The following is an 18,501-nucleotide window of genomic DNA, read 5'->3' on the forward strand; positions in this document are numbered from 1 at the left end:
CTCACTGATACACTCTCTGTGGCAGAATACTCCCAACAGACCTTCAAGAAAATAACAAAGAATATTCTAATTAATACAGCTTGTGCAAATCTGTCCATACAAAGACATAATTTGCTAATCAGCTTTTCTAACTCACATTCCCATGATTCCACCTTGTGGTACAATTCACTGTGCTCTTTGCAGTGACATTGACCGCTCTCTCCTACACTGTATAATTCACAGCACAGCACTTACTGACCCTGACCATCATCTGGAGACCTAGAAATTTGCCTCGAGTTGCGATGTTGTGCTTCTCCCATCCACACACCATTTATCACTCCTCTTCAGCCTTCACCTGCCTATTGTTCCCCGCATTTATCCACTTATCTTGTTCTCACACTCGCAGCTTTAGCTCAAATGAGTTCAGGCATTTGACACCCATTACTGGACAATGTATTCTTTTGACTTCTCCTCCTCCCCAATCATCAGTAGTGTCTTGCACTGGACCAAAGATAATGTCCAAGATTTTTAGCCCGCAAAATTTGTTTTGCATTGCCTGCCTGTGTCACAATCAAGGACCTGGTTCCAGAAAGAAACAGGGTAATTTAATTTAACTCTATACAGAATTACTTTAGGACTGGCAGCTAGATATGAAATAGTGTGGACACATTCAAAGACTGCAGATCATACATTCACTCTATCCCAAGGGATACACCTTCACCACACTGCCAATATACTATGCAAGTGTGGTACAGTTCAGTTTTAGGCAGCTTGCTGTCCTATGGAATCGCTCACTGCACTATGAGTTTCTGTTTGTGTTCATTTTGTACACTTACAGGATTGAAATTTTACCAGTCATTACTGTTATCAGTTCTGGAGTGTGCAGTGCTTAAGAATGTTAAAAGCAACTTCAGCAAATGTTATTCAGTGGATACATTGATATCACTCTTGTTCAAGGCAATGCTATATAAAACCAAAATCAGTTGAGATAAATGGTTTGTGCATAATCTGCCTACATCATCAACATCTGTTGTTGATAGTGCTCCCAAATAGTCTGTTGTTGATGAGAACCTTAAGCTAAAATAAGAGGAGGAAATTATTGGCTTCAGCATATGTAAGTGGAAGTAAGTGAAACATTTAAAAATATGGAGCATATAAATCCAATACCTCTCCATAAACCGCAGTTGCCCACATACAAAAACTGACAGGTTGACAAAAACATACAGGCATAAAATAATTAGGCTAACAAGTTCTCACTGGCACTTCAACCCAACAGAATTGATATGGACCTAAATTGACAATTATGTTGCAAAACAGTGATGAAACAAGTAAAAAAGGTACACTGTCCACAGTTGAGGAACTCAGTAATGAAGCTGTTAGGAAAATTACCAGGGAATGTGTGGTGTATTTACCTGCAGAGCAGATTGTATTTTCATAAATTTTAATTGTTACTAAGAATGCTGTTACTGGAAACTACAGTCAAATGAAGTGCACCTCAGGAATTCAGCACTAATGACATTAACAAGATCTTCATTGTTTCCGTCATAATAGTTGCAATTGGAAGGTAGTGAATGATGTTATCACTATTCTTCTTACTTTCATACTTAAATTTCCATACCTCTACCAAAATGGGTACCTTTCTTGCTACAAAGATTTGTAATGTTTGATCAGAAAATGTAATGTCATGTTAACCGTAATTGCTGTGCTGTGTTTCTCTCAACAAAACAGATGACTGATACCTTATCATATGAGCAGAGCATCACACACAATGTTTAATTTAAATTAATCTTATGTTAGACATCTCTGACAGAGTTTGGAGCTGTTGAAAGTAAGATATATTCTAAATATTTTGTTAACACAATTTGGACATTTAAACTTAGTAACAAAGTTTCCCTGTAAGTCAAATTTTCAGGAACATTGAACAATGCATTTTCGAAAATATTCTGCATATAAAATTTAAAATTTATTACCACAAACACATCTCAAATGAGAATGTAGTAAAACTCCTCCAGAATCTATTGATCCCACTTCCACCTTTGTACACTGATTAGTATGCAAATTTGAGTGTGTTCAATGAAATGTCAGATCATGCGAACAGTCAGGGAAGAATTAAGCAACTTCGTTTTGCATCTCCATGTGTTCCTGCTCTAGTGTCAATCCCAAAGTAATTGTGAGGAGATTATACATCACATGCCTCAGTTTTAATTTTACTGGAGATTGTGACTTTACACCATCATTTTCACAATTTCAAAGTTACTGATGTACTAATGCTATAGTGCTTTACATTCAGCTGTCGCTTGTACCCATGTGTCAACAGTTCTCAATGGTGGCAAACATGAAATTCAGTATGAAGTGGCACACACTGCATTACTCCGGAAGGAAGAACCACCACATCTGTTTCCTCGGATAATGCTCTACAGACTTTCATACATGCTACAGACAACCTTTTTAGCTCTGGAATTTGCCACGACTGTGCCAAGCACAGATTCTCTCATTCAATATATCACTGTTAATTTCTCAAGTATTATGTTGAATGCACTTGGACAACGACAACGATGTTTTTCAACACACTCGCAGTGCTGTGCAATCATTGTCTGTGAGTACTGTGATCTTTAAGAAATGGATTCCTTATTCTCTCATAATCTCTCCCAAATGTGTCTCATAATAAATGTGTGATTATAGTCCATATCCCTGCCTATTAATATCTGATTCTTTGTACACCTACATTTACGCTAGACTAGTCACCTAATGGTGCATGCCAGAGGGTACTTCTGATACCACTACATCCATTACTTCACCATTTTCTATTCTATTTGAAGGTAGTGTTTGGAGAGAACAATTGCCAGGAAGCATCTATATTAGCTCTAATGCCTCCTATTTTGTTGCTACAATTACTTTGCAAGATATACCCCTCAAAAAAGCACTTATTTATCTACTAGTTTAGAGCTGCCAGTGCTTGATGAGGTTCCACAATTGACTACATAACAAGATTAACTACACCCCATTTAAAGTTCCTTTATGACATGTGTAACAGTAGCATTTTTCCCCAAGTGAGAAGGAAACACATCTGACTAGTTCACTACCTTATGTCTTAACATTTATGCTATCATCCTGTCCCTTCTTTTCATCAGCATTTTCCGTACATTTCTTTCCTCGACTGTTCTGCTGAGGACTCCATATTCCCTCTAAGTTCACTTAATTTTCAGCAGCATTCTCTAATCCCACATCTGAAATGTGAGAGTTCTGTTCTTTTTCATTTTCCAATCACATCTACCCAGTAAAAATTCTAATACTCACCGCAACTGAACTTAGTCCACAGAGCTGGATACCGTTACAAAAAATAGATTTCTACTAAGTATTACAAATTTTTGTAAATAGCATTAAATTTAACTGTTGGCTTTCCCAGCGTAAACTGTTCATGAAGGTTTCTCCGGTCTCCAGCCGGATGGTAGCATTGATATCTTGCAATGTTTTTGACAAAAAAGAAGATGAATGACACCAGAGCCACGATCAATTTGACTGGAAAAGAACTGGCTGCTGCCACAATGGCAGTCCTCAGGAAAGGACTGAATTTTGCCCCCATCCCCAGAACAAACTCGAAATGAGACATTATCAGTGGCATGGAAGGCTTCCCAAGGAGGAAGCAGAGGAAGTCACATGGGAAACTTCCAGAATAATCGACAGATTTCAATTGCCTAAAAATAACATATCTGCGGAAGAACGAGCAGCTCTTTGGACCCTTAGAGATGACCGTGAAATAACGATCCTACCAGCAGACAAATGGAATGCTACAGTGCTACTAAGCACTGCCGAGTACCAGCAGAAAACCTGCTGCAACAAGGTGAGGCCTACAAGAGGCTGAAGACGGATACAACCCCGACGATAAGTAGAAAGACGATAGCCCTGCTTAAGAAATCTGACTTACCTGAGCCAATGAAGAAGCACCTATACCCCAGAGCACCAGCAATACTAAGCCTCTATGGACTCCCTAAGATCCATAAGGAAGGGGTAGCTCTGGACCAATTGTGGACAACTCTCACTGTTACGGACTTGCTAAACGCCTAGAAACACTGCTCAAACCCCTTGTGGGGGACTGCAGCCACCATGTGAGAAACTCAGCCAAATTCGTAGAAATACTCAGGGACATATGACTACAAATGGAGGACCTACTCGTTAGCTTCAATGTGACGTTGCTTTTCACAAAAGAACCCCTTCAACACTCCTTGGCAGTTTTAGCCCAGCACTTTGACCCACAAACAGTCAGGCTCTTCAAACAAGCACTAACAACCACCTACTTTCAGTGCCATGGGGAATTCTTCAAACAGATCGATGGTGTGGCCATGGGCTCCCCACAGGCTCCTGTGATTGCAAACCTCTATATAGAACATTTCGAGGTGGTGGCCCTTCAAACTGCCAGACAGAAACCAAAGCACTCTTCGGCTATGTCATTGACACTTCTGTCATATGCGGACATGGCAAACAGGTGCTAGATGAGTTTCTGCAACACCTCAACAGCATCCATCCAAACATCAAATTTACAATGAAAATGGAAGAAAATGACTGGCTCCCCATCCTTGATATTTTAATTAAGAGGAAGGCAGATGGTTCACTAGGCCATGCAGTACACAGGAAGAAGACACACAGACCTATACCTTCGTGCAACAAGCTGCCACCATCCAGCACAAAGACAAACAGTACTGACCATCCTGGTACATAGGGTGCATGCCATCTGTGACAAAGACAGCCTACCATCTGAGCATGAACACCTGAGGGAAGTCTTTTACCAAAATGGCTACAGTCAAACACAGATTAACAGAGCACTTCACTTCAAAGGAAGAAGGAAGCAGTGAGAACCCCAGAAAAAGATGACGAAGAAGAAGGAGACCGTCTCGCACTTCATCCGTACACGGTTCCGCTCCCGGTCAAAATTGCACAACTTTTGGGCAAATACAATATCAAAAGCATTCTCCGACCACCATCAAAGACCAGGGAGCTCCTAGGTTCTACCAAAGATCCGCTGAACCTTAACACACCAGGAGTAAATATAGCATACCATGCGAATGCTGAAAACAATACATTGGGCAAACACAGCACTGTATATCTAAATGCTTCGCAGATCATATCAGATGTGTGTGACTAGGCCACACTGAAAAATCAGCCACAGCAGAACACACCTTCAACTTCAAAAACACGAAAGTACTGTGCTGAACTTCTGGCTTCTGGGAAAGCATTATCAAACAATCCATAGAAATAAGGATTCACGACAATCTGGTCAACAGATATAATGGATAGGAACTCAGCGCACCATGGAACCCTGCGATAGTGGCAATCCATCGCGAGCACGACCGTCAACGCCCTCCGCTGTGGACACAGACATAATGCTTACACCGATAACTGAATGCAGCCACCATCCCCAAAACTGCAGCCACCCGAGGTCTAGTGAAGGGGGATGCTGGCACATATAAATAGCCCACTCCCCACAAATCTCGACACTACGCCAGAAGATGGGTAATATGACTTCCTGAAACATCGCATGAAATCAATGCTACCATGTGGCTGGAGATCTGACAAACCTTCGTCAGCATTAAATTTAGTACACTATGATGATAGTTAATCAAACTAATATGGAATTTCACAGACTAAATTTAATGCTGTTTACAAAAATTCTTGCTATCACGTTTTCTCTCTGCAAGCAGTTTGGGAAAAGCGATGTTCCATCACACTGTAAATTTATGCCATACATACTGGATAAACCCATTGTCTTTACACAAAGCCAACACAATTCCAATAATGCAGTTTGTTTTTCATTAAATACTTCAGCAAAAAGAAATAGTATGACAAACACAATACTTGTCTGATAACATACTGCTTACAGTTGATTGCTTTACCTCTTACATCTTACATCTTTTCTATTATAGAACTCTGACAGAGAAATTAATAGCTGCTGCAAGGAAGTCATCTTTGGTACATTTGTTCGAAGAATGAATTTGAGGCATTCATTATTTACATGTACAACAAAATTACCGTGGGTTACAGTTAATAAACTTATGTTTCCTGCAAGTTTCATTCAAATACCATTACACAACAGAACAATATACCTACAGTCAATTGAAATTCTATAAACATTCTGGGGGAGTGCTAATATCCTAGGTTTTAATGTTTCATCATTTATGATCACTAAAATATACTGCACCCAATGCATCTCATGATATTCATACAGTACTTCATGCACAGTACATCACTAATGTGAAAACTTACATCACGCTCAATGCCATCCTCCTGTTTCAGTTCTAGGTCTTGCTTTATATGGAGACTAGGCATTAAAATCTTTAGCGGACCTTCAAGAAACTGAAAAAAGAAAGAATGGCATATTCAAAGCTTCTGTCCCTTGCACTTGATTGGTGGTTACACATCATGTGGGGCTAAAAACCTATTGGTCACATGTATTCACTTACTGGCATTAGGTAACAAGAAACTGTGTCACGTTAAATAAGATTTACTTTCATCCCAATTGATCCACACATTTGAAATCAAGACTATTTAATTTGGAGATAGACACATCAGACATCAACCAAACAACAAATCATTTCATCCTTGCCAAGCAGCTACTTTCATTACACACACACACACACACACACACACACACACACACACACACACACACACACACACACACACTATTATTTTTCTCAACTACAATTTTGCTCATTTTGCAAGGGAGACATGTTACTGTGGGTAGTTGGCTCAAAGAAAATTGCACTAATGCAATACCATTTCATTTCATGGAAAAAATTACACACGCCATGTAAAATATCATGGTAATTTTCTCCTTTTCACCAGTACCACTGTCATCCCATTTCATTCATTATTTAAACATTTAAATAGTGTGCCACCATTGTAATTTGATTTAGGCAACTCTGCCAGGGATGGTCCCAGTCACCAGCATTGACGTAAGGCACTGAGCATGTCAGGATTTGCGTAAGCAGGCAGACATTTCTGGGTATCATTAAGCAAATCATACTATGTGACAAATTTTAGAATTTCTACTGTTTTACTGCAACATTTATTTATTATTGTGAGGAACTGAATAAATTTATCTGCACAGAAATGCACTGTATTTACTAATGAATGGAAGATGATTACTCACAGTGTTTATGTAGGTGCCAACATGAATTATTATTATTATTATTATTATTATTATTATTATTATTATTATTATCTATTTTTTCTCAGACTTAAGTCTGGTTAAAAATGGAACGTGACGCGGACCTCGGTCAAGCGTGACTTCCTTGTAACTGTATGGTATATGTTATATTGCATTTAGGAACTTTCGGGTAATTGAACATGTATCGATAATTACAGATTTTTGCAGTTGTATATATATGTTTGGATGTAGCTGTATTGCATTGATGTACTGGTGAATATTGTGAGGTATGACTCCTGTAGTTGATAGTATAATTGGGATAATGTCGACTTTATCCTGATGCCACATGTCCTTGACTTCCTCAGCCAGTTGGATGTATTTTTCAATTTTTTCTCCTGTTTTCTTCTGTATATTTGTTGTGTTGGGTATGGATATTTCAATTAGTTGTGTTAATTTCTTCTTTTTATTGGTGAGTATGATGTCAGGTTTGTTATTATTATTATTATTATTATATTATTATTATTATTATATTATTATTATTATTATTATTATATTTGCAATTGTATGACTTGAGAAACTCCAGTAACATTACTAAACTGAACTGTGTGCTGTATGAATGAAGCCAAATAGAGAACCTTTCGCGTTTGAAGTGTGCAGGAGTAGGGAAAACTGGTCAATTGCCTGCAAAATGCTTGGTGAAGTGTGATGTGGTCAATGGCTTCAAGCTTGCAATACAATTCTATTGAGCTCTCCACTCTATTTATAAGTCAAAGATCAACTGCAAGCTCTCTTATTACATGTAAAATACTGGTTCAGATGCTAACTCCTTTATAAAGTCAAACATAAAATTTTACAAAACAAAAGGTAGTTTTATGTAACCTAAGCTTTCTGTTATAGTATCTGGTTAGCTTTAAATTCTATTCCTCTACCCTGCTATTTAACTTATTTTTACTGTGTAATGCAAATATTCACTTTTTGTTTCCTTTTTAGACATTGGACCTGATATTACTAATATTTATTGGAAGTCAGAACTATGACTTGTTCAAATGGAATTCAAATTGAATCACTTGACACATCAAAATAGCATTTCTTGATTTTTATTTTGGAATTTAAGTCAATTTTATTTTTGGATGGTTCCAGTCCTTCCTACCCCCTTTCAGCTTATTTCAATCAATATATTACAAATAGAATCTGCAATAAAACAGAACTGGCCATTTATGAGAAACTCCAAATATCATTTGGGCATTTGAATGTATCCATTACAATCGGCTGACAGCAGAACTTTCAATTACATGAAACGTAATTTGGTTCATATGACATTATAATTATGACATAGGGGTCTTTAGACACCACAGAATAATGTCACAAACCACCACAATAAGGAAACTACTGTTGACAGTAGTGTGGAGTGAGTCATGGCACCATGTAGATGACTGCATCAAGTACATGTCTTGACAGCTACAGGTTTGAAGAAGGTACTTTGGTTTTGCCCAGTGTGAATGTGGAAACACTTATGCAGCAAGCTAGTTAAACTGCTTCTCACTACTATTTTGCACATGGAAGCCATGTAAGTTCTTTGCAAAGTTCTTTTCATTTATAAAGTTAAAAAACACCTCAGACAGGAAATGAAGTTATGCATCTGCAACCCTGGAGGAAAATATGACAATCCAAGATAAGCTGGTACAACTTTTTCATGGGCCATCCCCTCTCCAACCCCTAAGTGTATATTGGTAACACCTGTTGCAGGCTGTAATGGGAAGTTATGATGGCTGAAAAGCCGATTTATGTAGCCAATGACATATTTTTAATTCAATGGAGAGACAAACACAGTGTTTAATCTAACAACTACCTTGATATATCAGATGTTAGAGTGGGATCAAAGTGAATGTTCAGGGAAAAAGCCTGTTTGCAGTGGCCAAACAAAAAAAACATGTAACACTTAATGTAAAACTGGGTTTTCATGAATTATTTTTGCACTCTTCTTTCCGATATTGATTTGTATCCAACAGGACTGTGGACAAAGACAGGAAATAAGGGGAAAGTGTCAGTTTTGAGGCTAACCTAAACCCGAGGGAAGGCTATATATCAAGTCTGCCACAACATAGATTCATCTCTGAGAGAACGCTGTTAATAGTATTTAAAGAGAGGCAGTGAAACACTGCTCTACACCCCAATACAAGAACCTCTTGTAAGCAGCAGAAGAACACAAAGATACGACTATGCAGACAATACCACTCACCAAAACCAGGATTGTATATCAGATAAAATTAATAAACTTTCAAAATCAAAGATGCACATGTGTTCTGTATATACACTTATATGATTATATTACATTAACAGAATTGTCAACATGTATCAAAAGCATGCTGTGAAGTAAAGGCCATCCACAACATGATTAGTTTGTATGTTAATGGCAGGACTGAGATGGTTAACAGCTGTGCATTGTCTATGATGTAATATCCTTCCATTGGCTGCCAACAAACCGGTCCAGAGACATGACAGAAATATCTACTTTTTACCATAAACTAGTGCCGTACGTGGAGCACTGTTTGTGAAGTTTAGCTAATAAACCTGTCCACAGGAGTTGTTGACTTGAGGAACGATGTTATTAATGGGGACACACAAAACTATTTCAAGGTAACGTATGTCCATCTAAAGTACCTGCACTTATCAGGTCTCCATGGCAAGGACTAAGGAATGACAGAAGCCCCTGGTTCCAGTCAAGATGCCACAGGCTCATAAGCTTTCCAGTGTTCTTGACTTCGCTGGTTTGTCTTCAGTCAAAAGGAAAGGGAGGGTACTGGCTCCATGATGTGCAGAGTACTGTTGATTGGACACCCAAACCAATGCAACTCGCTTATTTGGGCCTGAAGAATGCCTCACTGCAGCATCCAACCAAGCAGTGAGGGGTTGCTCTTCACTGTGAAATTCAGTGTCAGAACAGTGAGACTCAGACACACAGCAGCACTGTGTAGTGATACACACCACTACGAAGTAATGTGGTGACATACCGCTGTGGAGAAGTTGATGCATATCCCTACATCATCTTTCCAATAAATGATACTAGCAATGCTGAGTTATTTATGTAACAATATTAGAAAAATAAAATAATGTTTTTAGGATAAAAGTACAGGGAATAAGATGCATGTCGAGATCTTGTGTTCGCCAAAGTTCCATCTGAGATGTGGTATTCCAATGGTGAGTTTGAGTAATGTATAGTACAATTACTGGAATTTCTGATCCACATGTTACGGAAACTTTTTGTTAATAAATGCCCAAAAATTATTCAGCATTTTTCTGCAATCATCAGTGAGTACTTTTATTCAGCTACATGTTTCAAGATCTCATAACAATTTATGTCTTTTCAGTATTACCCAATTTTTGTATATTTCTAGTTTATATATGATCCTCTATATCTTTCTACGTACTGATAGATTATCATCTGCAACTAAATTATGTTCCTGTGAGTTTGGTTGGCTAATCACCAAATCGCTACCTATGAAGCAATTTTGTTGCACCACAAAATTTCATGTCCATTGTGTAGAACTCCACTCACAAGCTATAATTCTTTTCTTTACTGAGAACAATGTTTATATTCCTGTGTCAATCACTATTTATAATCACTTGGGTTTGACACTAAGTTGGAACTTCTCTCTCTCTCTCCTCTGCCTGTGCCACAGTGAAGGCTCCAATAAGTATATTTTTTGATTTTATGATGATCTCAGCTCCCTATTTTCTGACCTGTGTTATTCAGTGGAAGATGATAGGGTACCTCTGCAAAGCCCATGAGGGCACTATGGTCAAGAAGGAACTAAACAAGTAGCAGGTTATATGCAGAACACATTTTTTAGATTATAAAACCACCCCTAAAGACAATAAGCAGGTAAATGCAGATCTAAGTGTGGGTCACCTAATTTTGGTACTCAGGAAAATACATCTCAAATGTCACCAAAACTAATGCAAACCCAATGTAAAAGTGAAGCTTTCAACAACTTGGAGGTAGTTGTGTGATTGGATTGAAGAGTTCCTAGGTAACAGAACACATCACGTCATTCTCAATGGAGAGAAGTCTTCCGAAGTAAGAGCGATTTCAGGTGTGCCACAGGGGAGTGTTGTAGGACTGTTGCTTTTTCACAATATACATAAATGACCTTGTGGATAACATGGGAAGATGCCTGAGGCTTTTTGTGGATGATACTGTAGTATATCGAGAGGTTCTAACAATGGAAAATTGTACTGAAATGCAGGAGGATGTGCAACGAATTGATGCATGGTGCAGGGAATGGCAATTGAATCTCAATGTAGACAAGTGAAATGTGCTGCGAATACATAGAAGATTCTTTATCATTGAGCTACAATATAGCAGGTCAGCAACTGGAAGCAGTTAATTCCACAAATTATCTGGGAGTAGGCATTAGGTGTGATTTAAAATGGAATGACCAGATAAAATTGATCGTCGGTAAAACAGATGCCAGACAGATTCATTGGAAGAATCCTAAGGAAATGCAGTCCAAAAACAAAGTAGGTAGGTTACAAGACACTTGTTCGCCCACTGCTTGAATACTGCTCACCGGCGTAGGATCCGTACCAGATAGGGTTGATAGAAGAGATAGAGAAAATCCAACAGAGAGCAGCATGCTTCGTTACAGGATCATTTAGTAATCGTGCAAGCGTTACGGAGATTATAGATAAACTTCAGTGGAAGACTCTGCAAGAGAGATGCTCAGTAGCTCGGTACGGGCTTTTGTTGATGTTTCGAGAACATATATTCAGGAGGAGTCAAGCAGTAAGTTGCTTCCTCCTATGTATATCTCGTGAAGAGACCATGGGGATAGTATTAGAGAGTTTAGAGCCCACACAGAGGCATACCGACTATCTTTCTTTCCACGAACAATACTAGACTGGAATAGAAGGGAGACCTGATAGAGTTACTCAAAGTACCCTCCACCACACACCATCATGTGGATTGCAGAGTATGGATGTAGAAGTAGTTATTAACATCTTAGTGCTCTATTAGGCATTGTCTTACTGGATGTGGTATGCCACTGGCTGCCTCCAACTTCTGAACTCACTGACATAGTAAGTTACATGAAGACCTAGAGCTTCACACTGGAATGGAAACTGTCATTTTCCACATAGAAAAAGTGACAGATGATGTTTGGGACTGAACTCAAAACACTTGAATTTGTAGCCTCACACCCATTCAAGAAGCAATCCTCGTACTCTTAGAAAAGTATGTAAGCATTCAAGACAAGATCCAGAGTTTCATTAACTAACAGTGGCATTATACACACAATGCTGGAAGGAAAACTAGAAATGATTAGCTACAAAATCTGATATTCCATACAGAGAACCCATTAGTAAGACGCACCACAGAATGCAGGCAGTAATAGCTTTATTATCATGAAAAATCAGTACTGTAGAATGAAATAAATCTGCATTTATCTCATTGCATGTTACTGAAATTTGAAATCTGCATAAAGATAAGTATCAAATGTGAGGAAAAAATAATTTTAAAGTGTCAAATGTGATGTGGGAAAAAAAAGAACATTTGAGTTCCAACATCCATCCATCATAGTAGACTAATGCTTAAGATATAGTCTGGTAAATATTGTATACAATCGAATTTCTCTAGCATACTGTAGTGACAGGATATATATACTTCTCAGCTACATAACTGAAGATGCATGCCTTTAGATGGGGAGAAAGATGTGGAGGAAAATTACATCAATAAAGTACAACATGACATGAGGTTGGGCAAATATAGACAACATGAGCCATGTCATTTTATCAGAAGCTGTCCAACCATTTCCTTGAAGAAATTTAGAGAATCCATGGAAAACGTAGACCTAAATTTCCAGAGGACAATCTGAACTCATTCATCTCAATCACATCCTGTGACATTAGCACAGCTGAGAGAACAAAAATTCCTGTGAAAATCTACAAAACATGTTTTCCAAAACATTAGCCTGTGCAACTGTTTAGAAAACACACAACAGGAAAATATTTATTCTGTTAGCAATAAACATGCCCAAAATAATAAATTCTCTAAATACAGAGATTGGAACATGAGCACTGGACTACTGAAGCATCACAGATTGCTACTGTTAAAAACAAATTCTGAAAGATAGGAACATACTTCTGCCTAACAAACCTGGTAAGGTGATCAAACATGATGTAACAGCCAATACACCCAGTATGGGGAGTGTTGTGGAATAGGGTGAGGACCTGCAAATGTTAACAACATTACATAGTTACATGACAGCAGAGATCTGTACAGCAAATTCAAATGAAGCTAAATCCCCTGAATCCCCTTGGCCAACCAGAAGTTGAACATATGAGACCCACCAAGACAGCCTATATAAGAAGTCTTCCATTAATTTATAAGCAAGATCATATCTTGCAAAACTTGAAACAAAAAACGAAAACCCCAGAACTTCTGAACAAAAATGTTAGAAAAGGGATCAAAGACAACTCTACAAAGGGAAGTTGACAATGATGCATGTGGTAGCAAAACAGATGACAGTAACAGAAAAGTCATATTTACAATGCTTTGCCATAGAAAGTTTCTCCATTAAAGAACACAAAAATGTATTTCACATTTTTGGCTGCAGCATGGATACTAAAATGACAGATACATAATTGACTAAGGTAGGGACTGGAGGGAGAAGGAAAAACCAAACTTTTTCTACACAGTAGACCACTAGACCTGAAGTGGCAGCCATCAGATTAAATAAGACAAGTGGATCTTGCAGAACAACCTCTGGCAATTGAAGTGTTACTTTATGGAACAGTGGCTTTTCATGGGAATAGAAAAATGCACAGGTCATTTCAGTTTGTAAGAAGAGACACAGGAAACATGGTTGGAGCTAAAGACCTGAACAGAAGATAATTTTGTTCCCCTATATGATTTTGGAAAGAAAACAGTTCCTCTGCAAGAATAAAAATGGATCCTACAGTCATTGATCAATTAAAATCAGTTGCTCTATTCACTCACAATTCTGCTGCAATGCAGTCAGCCAATACAATTTTGAATACCAGATAAATTATGCTGATCAGAAACATTCACAATTTGATCCAGTGGCTGCCTAATATTAGCGAATTGTCTAGGAAACAGACGTAAAAATTTATTTTGGCTGCACTGATGAGTTAAACCTGGATTTCTTGCATTTTATGGGCTGTCACCTTAACCATTATGGACACATCCCTGCAATAATAAGAACTTGACTGAAAATGGTATCTTGCAAATCATCCTCTTCAATTTCCTTCAGATTTAGAGTATTTGGAGTTCAGTGCTGGAACATCAATTTCCTAAACCAGCACTATGCAGTTACCAAACAACTACAAAAATTTGACTTTGATGATCACAAGATTTCTGAGTGCTGTCAACTAAAAAATATTTCCTAATTATTAACACAATTGCTGGTAATTGAGACTATAGCACAAAAGTGCCTTAATGAAAAAGCTGCTGGTTCGAATCTTCTAGTCGGAACTACTAATTTTTGAAAACTTCCATGTCTACTAACAACTTGCAAATTTAACAAATACTGAATTGTAACAGTTTAGTAAAAATTACATTTTTTCAACATTCGACATATTAAAACAAAAATTTTGATACATTTCTGTGAGATTTCTTTACTTTCAATTTGATGCTCTCCATTTTTGTACCAAATTGTAATTTTTCAACAATACGTGCATTTTTATGTAACTTTTACTTAAAAATAATTTTAATAAAGTATGATTCAGCATGATATAAAATTAACATTCGCTTTACATATGGAATGTAAATAAAACTAAAAGAACTGGTAGCAATTAGTGTTATCTGAACCACCAATTTTATGGTTTTTATACTGTTATCCTATGCACTCAGCTACAGACAACTATATAATAAATTTTTTATACTTACCAGCACTAACAAATCACCCAACTGCCAAATGCATTTCTTGTTTCTACTTCTATGGAGAACTGTGTCACACTGCTTTACAAAATTATTGGTTGGTCGCTGACCTTAAAATCCTGAACCTAAGATGAAAATCTATGAGGACATGCAAGTGGCATCCCCTTGGCAGCCATGGAGGCATGCTTGGTTAGGGTAATTTTTAAAGTAACTGGTCCTGAAACCAGGAGTTACAGCCACAAATCTGGGACATAGCAACAGTTTTCATCTGTGGGTTTGTATGTGTACCAATGCAGTCTCACAAAATTGTTATTTGTGTTCATACAGATAATGAAGTAATTCTACAAATATACATGCTAAGACTATTTCTTCTGCTCCAAGACAGCACTTTAAACAATAGTGCACAGCCCCCACACCAAATGAACCATGGACACTGCCAAGGTAGGTTTGCTGGCATGTCAACCATACTGAAAACAGTTAGGTGCAAACACGAATAAGTATTATCTGAGGAGAAATCAAGCTAACACATGGTTCCTCAAGAGAGGCAAAAGCCTTTTCAGCAGTCGCAGGAGCAATGGTCTGTATGATCAACTGACCTGGCCTTGTAGCATTAACCAATTTCCTGTGCCAATACTGCAAGTAGATGAAAGCAAAGGGAAACCGCAGCTATGTTTGTTTTCTTCTTCTCAAGAGCATGCAGCTCTACTGTACAAAATTATCTTAGGCAAAATATTCTGGAAGTAAAATAATCCCCCATTCAGATCTACAGGTGGAGGCTATTAAGTAGGATGTTATCAGGAAAAGCAGGCCAGGCAGTCTATATGTCTGAGTGTGGAGTATTACATACCTTAGTAGGGTAAGTATATATCACTAGGGGTAAGATAGATACTGCCCACAGGAAAATTAGAGAGACCTTTAGAGAAATGAGAAGCACTTGGATGAATATCAAGAGCTCAGACAGAAAACCAGTTCTAAGCAAAGAAGAGAAAGCAGAAATGTGGAAGGATTATATAGAGTGTCTATAGAAGGGCGATGTACTGGAGAGCAATGTATGGAAATACAGCAGCATGTAGATGAAGATGAAATGGGAGAAATGATACTGTGTGACAAGTCTGACAAAGCCATGAAAGACCCAAGTCGAAACAAGGCCCTGCAAGTATACAACATTCCATTAGAACTACTGATAGCCTTCGAAGAGCCAAACCTGACAGAACTCTACTATGTGGTGAGTAGGATGTAAGAGATAGGTGAAATACCCTCAGACTTCAAGAAGAATATAATAATTCCAATCCCAAAGAAAGAAGGTGTTGACAGACGTGAAAATTACCAAACTATCAGTTGGGTAAGTCATGGCTGCAAAATACTAAAATGAATACATTACAGATGAATGGACAAAACCGGTAGAAACTGACCTTGGGAAAAATCAGTTTGGATTCCATAGAAATGTTTGAAAACATGAGGCAATACTGACCCTACAACCTGTCTTAGAACACAGATTAAGGAAAGGCAAACCTATATTTATAGCATTTGTAGACTTAGAGATACCTTTTGACAATGTTGACTTGAATACTCTCTATCAAATTCTGAAGGTTTCAGAGGTTAAACACAGGGGAAAAAAGGCTATTTACAATTTGTACAGTAACCAGATGGCAGTTGTAAGAGTCAAAGGGCATGAAAGGGAAAGAACGGTTGGGAAGGGAGTGAGACAGGGTTGTAGCCTATCCCTGATGGTATTGAATCTGTATACTGAGCAAACAGTTCAGAAAACAAAAGAAAAATTTGAAGCAGAAATTGAAATCCATGGAGAAGAAATGAAAACTTTGAGGATCGCTGATTACATTTTAATTCTGTCATAGACAGTGTCTTGAAAGGAGAATAGAAGATGAACACCAACAAAAGGAAAATGAGGATAATGGAATGTAGTTGAATTAAATTAGTGATGCTGAGGGATTAAGATTAGGAAATGAGACACAAAGTAGTACATGAGTTTTCCTATTTGGGGAGCAAAATAACTGATGATGTTCAAAGTAGACAGGATATAAAATGTAGGGTGGCAATGGCATGTAATGCTTTTCTTGAGAAGACAAATTTGTTAACATTGAGTATAGATTTAAGTGTCAGGAAGTCTTTTCTGAAAGTATTTGTATGGAGTGCAGTCTTGTATGGAAGTGGACGACATGGACGACAAACAGTTTAAACAAGAAGAAAATAGAAGCAAACATCAAACAATGGAAAATCCAGGATGGAATGTAACAATACCAGAGAAGGAAAGTTGCTACTCACCATATAGCAGAGATGCTGAGTCGCGATACGCACAATAAAAAGATTCACACAATTAAGGCTTTCAGCCATTAAGGCCTTTGTCAGCAGTAGACACGTGCACCCTTGCACGCACGCTCACACGCACGCTCACACACACACACACACACACACACACACACACACACACACACACACACACACTCACACGATCGCAGTCTCAGAGAGCTGAGACCACAGCTTGGCAGTGTGGTCTCAGCTCTCTGCACGTACATGCATGTGTGCGCGTGTGCGCGTGTGCGCGTGTGCGCGCGTGCGCGCGTGCGCGCGTGCGCGCGTGCGCGCGTGCGCGTGCGCGCGCGTGCGTGTGCGCGCGCGTGCGTGTGCGCGCGCGTGCGTGTGCGCGCGCGTGTGTGTGCGCGTGTGTGCGCGCGTGAGTGCGCGCGTGTGTGTGCGCGCGTGTGTGTGCGCGCGTGTGTGTGCGCGTGTGTGTGCGCGTGTGTGTGCGCGTGTGTGTGTGCAAGAGAATAGAAGCTTTTGAAATGTGGTGCTGCTGAAGATTAGATGGGGAGGTACTGAATAGAATTGGGGAGATGATGAATTTATGGCACAACTTGACTAGAAGAAGGGATTGGTCGGTAGGACATGTTCTGAGGCATCAAAGGATCCCCAATTTAGTATAGGAGGGCTGTGTGGAGGGTAAAAGTCAAAGAGGGAGACCAAGACATGAATACACTAAGCAGATTCAGAAGGACATAGACTGCAGTACATACTTTGAGATGAAGAAACTTGCACAGGATAGGGTAGTATGGAGAGTTGCATGAAACCAGTCTCTGGACTGAAAACAACAACAACAGCCTAGGAAGGTTAGAGACTTTAAATAGGAAATTGGATAGGTTGTATTCAGTTTTAGTACGAACTGAAGTGCAGTGGCAGAAAGGACAGGACTTCTGGTCAGGCCAGTACAGGATTATCAACAAAAAATCAAATAGGGGTCATGCAGGGAGAGCCCTAGTAATAAGCAAGAAAATAGGCACTTGAGTAAGCTATTATCAACAGCAATGTCATTGAATTACCATAGCTGAAATAGCATGAAGAAAATACAACAGTGGTAGATATTTGTATGGCAACCAGACCAGCAGATGGAATAGTAAAAAGTTTGATGAGTAATTATTCAATAGCTAAGGAAGATGACAGCCAATTCTAGAAGATAATTAAATTC

The 18,501-nt window shown here is 38.6% G+C and overlaps 1 protein-coding gene across 8 annotated transcripts in view; it reads right to left on the bottom strand.

Moving 5' to 3' along the window:
• LOC124719975 (zinc finger protein 723-like) overlaps positions 1 to 18,501 on the bottom strand; it is a 98,525-nt gene that overhangs the window by 70,715 nt on the left and 9,309 nt on the right. For 5 of the 8 annotated variants that reach the window (XM_047245191.1, XM_047245192.1, XM_047245193.1 and 2 more), the window contains one exon: positions 6,238 to 6,327. The exons of 2 other annotated variants lie outside the window; for them this stretch is intronic. In XM_047245191.1, coding sequence (XP_047101147.1) covers positions 6,238 to 6,327 — 90 coding nt within the window. Of the gene's footprint in view, positions 1 to 6,237; positions 6,328 to 13,277; positions 13,352 to 18,501 lie in introns of all 8 variants that reach the window. One more of the 8 variants, XM_047245196.1, reaches the window with a different exon arrangement.

The sequence above is a fragment of the Schistocerca piceifrons genome, chromosome 11 (assembly GCF_021461385.2).
Source record: "Schistocerca piceifrons isolate TAMUIC-IGC-003096 chromosome 11, iqSchPice1.1, whole genome shotgun sequence".
Classification (NCBI taxonomy): Eukaryota; Metazoa; Arthropoda; class Insecta; order Orthoptera; family Acrididae; genus Schistocerca; species Schistocerca piceifrons.